General features: G+C 39.5%; 1 protein-coding gene across 1 annotated transcript; it reads left to right on the top strand.

Annotated features, from left to right (window-relative positions):
* The first annotated feature begins 1,551 nt into the window (after positions 1-1,551).
* Positions 1,552-2,979, top strand: LOC132552577 (pancreatic lipase-related protein 2-like). Its single transcript, XM_060216761.1, has one exon. The coding sequence runs from the start codon at positions 1,552-1,554 to the stop codon at positions 2,977-2,979; it is 1,428 nt and encodes a 475-aa protein (XP_060072744.1).
* The last annotated feature ends 3,864 nt before the right edge of the window (positions 2,980-6,843 follow it).

Here is a 6,843-nt window from a genome sequence, read left to right as displayed (position 1 = left end):
CAAAACAAAAAACAAAAAAAACAAGAAGACCAGTAAAAAAGAAAAATGAAAATAAACGAAAAAGATGCTAAAATGAAAGGACAAGTAGTCATTCCCTACATGAAAAAGTTATCAGAAACCATTCAGATAATATACCGCGGCCATTACATTACAACACCCATGGAATCTCACAAATCGCTCTGTAATACCTTTGTCCATCTTGAGGATAAAACAAGCTAAGATTCTCGAATTGAGTATACGAGATCGGGTACAAGAATTTCGACGCATCTTAGGTAGGAGAAACTGGAAATAGTTTTGGGGTCCGACTCGATAAACAGCGGAAAAGCATGGAAACCCCAAAAGGCAGAGCAGAGTGGAACGAACAACTCTGCATTCACTTAATTGACAGGAGTAGTAGGTGGGATAAGACTCTTTTCAAGTGTCAGGTCAAAGAAGCCATCTGAACATGCCGGTACTAAACAGGGACAAAGGGGCCCATAAAATCTCGAACATGTATGACCAGATTTAAAACAAAGCGTTGCCAAATCGACTTTTATGAGATTATATTATTATGAGAGTACATATACTCTTTATAGTTACGGACATATTAAGCTATAGATGTCAGCCATTTGAGGTGTTATTGATGTGATATTTCCCAGAGGTGTCGGTGACCGTACAGATTGATATACAAACATCGCGCAGAATGCCACTTTCTGGTCCTCAGGGCACACGACCTCGTCCGGGTAGCACACATGCCCCTGGCGTATACCGGACAAGTGTATCCAGGTGTCTATCATATGTACGTACAGAGTGTCACCTGACAGACTCACCGTAACATTTATCAACACGTTGGACCATTGAAGCTAGCAGAAAACGAATGTCTGTGATACTTCGGACGTGTTTCCTTACAAAATATCAGAATAATATGTCTGTAGCTGTCCTCGTGACCTAACGACAACAATGCTACCTAGTGAAAAACCAACTGGTCAATTCTATCCGGAACTTAATCACATTTACGATCAAGAGAAGTAAAACCATACCAGGTGGTAATGGTACCTCAGGGCACATCGTCACATGCCCGGATCTTGTAAAACAGTTCGAGAAATTTCGAAGTAAGTTTTATTCTTAAGTTCAGGGAAATATTGTGTTTAAATGACACCCGGAAATAGTTAGAGACGGCTGGCAACAGTATGGAGCATAATTAATAAAAGAACACCCGGAAATAACCAACTGTACAGAACTGTTGACGAGGATCTGGAAAAAGAGTCGAAAGCAGTTTTAATTAGAGATTGATGGAAAGTACCCAGCTACACTGGTGTAGAGTTCTCTAGCTGAAAGTGTAAATTATAGCATTAGTGACGACAACACATTATTTCGCTCAGCTCGGTGAAAAGTTACTATTTACGGAAGAAATATTCAGGACTAGAATTGGATATCGACAGAAGATACCTGAACACATACAGATTGGACATTTCAGTACCAAAGCTGGTAATGTGTAGTGATGACTTAGTCAGTATATTGGCACGAAGTCCAATGTTGTGTTGTCGGCTATTTCCAGGACCAGTTTTGGCCATGTTGATGCTAGTGTTTGTTTCTTGTGCTTTGTCTGTGACCGGGAAAGATATCTCGAGTCAAACCCAATGTCTACCAGAGTTTGGATGTTTTGTTTCGGATGGAGTCGTCCCTGTTCCGCAAAAACCAACCACTGTCAACACACATCTGAAACTGTTCACGCGTTCGAACTCGCACAGTCCGATCACGAGCTTTGCGGTAGACAAATTCGCCAGTGATATTAGTCAATTTTCTACAGTGTTGAATACCACCAAACACACTAAATTCATTATACATGGATATCTGGATTCCGGAACTAGTTCTTGGATCATAGAACTGACAAGAGAGCTCCTTCGGAAAGGGGACTTCAACGTGATCGTGGTGGACTGGAAAAGCGGAAGTAATCAGCAATATAACCTTGCTGTGGGTAACTCGTTTTTGATTGGGGCGGAAGTGGCTAAGGTACTGACATATCTTCACGAAAACCAATCGCTCAACTACGGTCGGGTACACATTATCGGCCACAGCCTTGGGGCCCAGGTCGCTGGACATATTGGGTACCGGGTCAAAGGGATTGGTCGTATTTCCGGACTGGACCCTGCCGAGCCAGACTTTCGTGACAAAAGCGCAGATAGACGACTTGACCAAACTGATGCAACTTTGGTGGACATTATCCATACCGATGGGTCAAAGTTTAAACTCTTATCAGGCTACGGCTTGCTGAGCCCGATCGGCCATATGGATTTTTATCCAAACAGGGGCCAACATCAGCCCGGATGTGACGAGAAACCCATAATCAGTGCCATAAACAGCATACTGCACGGATCCGTAGGTGGAGCCACTAACTCCGTTACATGTAGTCACCATCGTGCTGTTGACCTATATATTGAATCAGTCAATTCCTTCTGTAAGTTTTACGGACATGCGTGCTCATCAGCGTCTGAGTTCGACAACGGCGCGTGCATGGGCTGCCCCGCAAGTGGTTGCCCTGTAATGGGCTACGATGCCGACCGATCCCTCGAACGGGGTTCCTTTTACCTCAGTACGGCCTCGTCTAAACCCTTCTGTGCGCGTGAGTACTATGTGGAGATACACGTGTCTCATTTCGCAAGTACTTCATATGGAGAACTTTTAGTGACTCTGATGGGTGAAAACGGGAAATCCGAAGAAATAAAATTTTCCCCGCGTAACGAGTATTTCCGGCATGACCAGGTGGAGAAACACGTTATAGGTATAAACATCGATGTTGGCCACGTGACGTCACTGCGCGTGAAGTATCAGGAACCAAGACACAACCAGCATACGTCACACACGGCTCATGAAATTCGACTGCATAGCGTCATTATCGGGCCTACAGATAACTCAAACGATAGAATAAAATTCTGTGCACACGAAGACGGCGTTCATCCTGATGGCAGCCTCACCTTGTCCTCGCTCTGGGGGTGTTAGTATCCTCTGTAATAGGGCACAACAAAGAGTTGTTTTAGTTATTGACCTCTCTGTGGTAGGCCCAACTCTCGGCCGACTGGGCTGTTAGGATTGTCGTCTTCCGTATTCAAACATGGCGATATGGTTGTTTTCTGAAATAAAATCGTTTTTATATGAAACTGTGTCTTTTTTTGCTCCCTTTTCCTGTCGATGAAATGGACAATAATTTCCCTGCGCTGCCAACTTCTTTTTAGAAATGTTTGATAGCACAAATAAGTGTCTTCTTGAAATGCTACAAAACTCATGTAAGGCGACAGCAGGGGCGCATTATAAAGCAAACGTACACACACAAATGTCGCGTTTTAACGGTTTTTCACTGAAAATTGAAATCCACAACTGTTCTCTAAACTATTATATTTGGCGCTCTGTACAAGATCAAACACGGCAACAATGAATGGCTTCGAATGTAAGGTGGTTTGTAGTCTATAAAGTAAAACACTCCTCAGCCTGGGTCGCTAACATGACAATACATTACAGAATTATCTATAAAAAACAACAACAAACGAACATGTTAAGTCGTTTATGATGTATTGATATTGTACCGTGAGGTTAACCATGCCACATCCCGATCTCGTCAATGCCAGACGATTTTTACCCATTACAACCACCAGTGTCATGAGCTTTTAACGTGACTTGCCTTAATCTGTCATTCTCCGCGCCAGCTAAAGTAGAACACAGTAGCTGCTCAACTTGGTAATGTTTCTCTTTAAAATTGCTTTTGACGAGTCGTTTTTAATTTTCTTTAAAACGTCAACATAATTAACATCTTACATCATATTTTGTTTCAAATTTAATGTCTTTTATTCTAAGTGTTTAAAGGTGAGCTGTTAAAGTTGCGGATACACTCCCACTTGGGTGAGAACATTCCCTTCTCTCCCTTTTGAAGTAATAGAAGCATAACACTATTAGTTTTAATTATTTCCCCGTATTTTGAATTGTTTACTCTTTATATTCTTCGACTACCATCTAGTTTAATGTAAACATTAAATAATCCATAATATATATTGTTCTATATAGAAATTATCTTAAAAAAACACTATGGTGATGATTATTGAAAGGTTCCAGGCGTGACCTCACAATCCTCATTCAAAGGTATGGTCGTTATGACAACATCATCCTCACAAGTATGGTCGTTATGAAGACACAATCCTCATAGGTATGGTTGGTTTTAATATGTATCAATGCATAGTATTCTCGTCAACACGGTCACTGTAGACGTATGAGTACATGATACTCCTTGATGTGGTCGCTTTTCACAGGTTCTGATCAACATAATCGCTGTTGATAGTTTGACTACCTGTCAATCAATATCATGTTCACTGTAGATCTGTGTTACTGCATTCTACATCGTGGTGTTTGTTATTAACAGGTATTTCTTCATATAATACTCAATAGTATGGTCGCTGAAGACAGGTATGATTATTAACTCATCATTGTAATGGTTGTTTATGATAGATAATGACGTGGATAATATCTCTAACTTTGATGGTCGCTATAGACAGGTATCAGTGTACATTTTGATCATTGTAGACAGGTTTGATTACCTACTGTCTATACAGCCTGGTTAATCGTAGTATTGTCCCTGTCATTCCACGTTGTCAACACCAGTATCACACACAGTGGTCGTTAGACGGAGTTTGAATATATATGTTACATTCCGATCAGTTTCCGTATACAATGTGTATCTGTTTCAAACATTTATTTGAATTTTATTTCAAAAGACAAATATACAAATAAATTTTAAAAAATCAAGAAAACAACAGTGAAATAGTGTATAGAGATAGTGTATAACACTGTAAGGAAATCGGACACAAACATTTAGAGATTTAAGAGTGTATATCCAGCCAGCGGATTCCGGCTTGACGTACATATACTTACAAATCCTGATCATGTTAATCCGAATGATGGAGTTTACCGAGGTACGATAAAATCAAAGAGAGGATTATAACTGACAGTCTTTATACATCCTTACAAACACACAAGTCCGATCTATCGCATGCACTCGTTCAGAAAATCTCTGTTAATGTCGTTTTAAGTCAAAGATTTCAAAGGTTATCTTTTCAACTGATCTTTAATTATTTTGTATCAAAGGAAACATGCTTTCTTTCATTATGAACTGATCTGAATATTTTATATACTGATGCTTTGATAAAACCAACCAATCCCACGGTCACGGAAAGGATGAAACGGAGCACAGTCACTGTAACCCGTGCAGATGATGCTAAACTTCCAAAAAATGCCGGGGTTATCTAACTTACCGGGAAACAGGGCTTTTGGTGCTATATTTTTCTCAGTAATTTAACATTGTCATAACTACATACTGTCTGGAAACGCACCCGTCATCGCAAGCCTATTTATACACAGATCTTTATAAGGATATGCACGGGTTCGTGACTAACATACATGCATTAGAAACACATGTAATTACATGCTGAAGTGTAATGTAGGATTTCTCGCAACTTAATTCCCTTGGGAAATAACCTAATACGTAGTTTGAATGATGGATTGCTTATATACGCACAATAACTCATCTTTCACAATGTCTCTTTTCCTGTTCGGATATAGAGTAACCATAAGAAAGAATTAAGGCTATATGCTACATTATTAATCATATTTGTTACCTTTTATCAGAGTTATCAACCTTTGTCACTTTTGCGAGTATCATTTAAATATTTCGTCAATTTTTTCACAGAATCTCATCGGATTTTTGGAGATGAAGTGATATTCTTAAAAGGGTTGCTATCCATTATATTCTTTTAATTCTATCTAGACTTGATGCAGAGTTATCTGCTCTTGTGAGCATGCATTGACTGTTTTGTCATTTGTTTGTGAGAGTCATAATGAGAAAACCACGTAATTTTCTCATGTAAGCATTTGACGAACCGGACAACAGCAGATAATTTGCATTACGAAAAGAATGATTGGGACATGCCTTGATACAAAAATAACAAAAAAAAAAAAAAAAATGTTCAGAATAATTTTTCAGAAGTCTAGCCCTGCTTCAAGCTTCACTCAGAATTCAATAAGGATATTGCAACGTGTACTGTCATTTTCTGTTAAACGAGAAAACCCCGTGATATGGCACGTATTTTTTCCCAAAAATATGCAAAGGGAGATGAGAAATAGCAAGCCAAGAAAACAAGCAACTGATCAGCTCCAATTGAAATGACGCCATTTAGTAATCACTGAAGAATTGAGTTGCCAATTCCTGGCCGACCGTACAAAAGAACACAGGCCTTAAAATTTGTTGAAGTCTAGGTGAAAATAGATCTATTCTGGTGTGTTTAGAAGGTAATTTGACGTCCTTACGCCGTAGAGGGGTGTCATATTTACCCTAACTAAATCAACAATCTTCCAAAACAAGCCAGAACTGATAACAATAACGACCGGCGCCCTTTTCGCCCTCCGAGTACATAGACATACATTAGAATCAAACGAATGAATAAAAACAAATTTATATTCAATAATTTCCGGTAGACGTATTCGCTATAATTGTTATCAATCTGACAGAAGGCAATGCATGTCCAGCATATCACTGTCTCAAGTCCATGTTAACAGAAGCTGGTGAATTATAACGGAAGTGACGTCATCTTTATTAAAAATGACCTTGGTCCATATGGTTTCCACGATGTGTATTATGTTAAACCCAGTTATTCATTATTTAGCGTTGACCTACTTTCTTCTGGTTGTAATACAATATACGATGTAGAACTATCAGAACGCTACATCACAAGAGGCACCCTGGGCCCTAACTGTCATTTAACTTGATAAAGACCAAAATATGATACACTGCCTGGTAACAGTAGCAGTGGTTGTGGAGGCTTG

Source organism: Ylistrum balloti, unplaced genomic scaffold, assembly GCF_031769215.1.
Source record: "Ylistrum balloti isolate Yb309-2 unplaced genomic scaffold, AGI_CSIRO_Ybal_v1 Utg370260, whole genome shotgun sequence".
NCBI lineage: Eukaryota > Metazoa > Mollusca > Bivalvia > Pectinida > Pectinidae > Ylistrum > Ylistrum balloti.
Note: the sequence above shows the minus strand (reverse complement) of the source record. Positions and strands in the feature narration are given on the sequence as shown.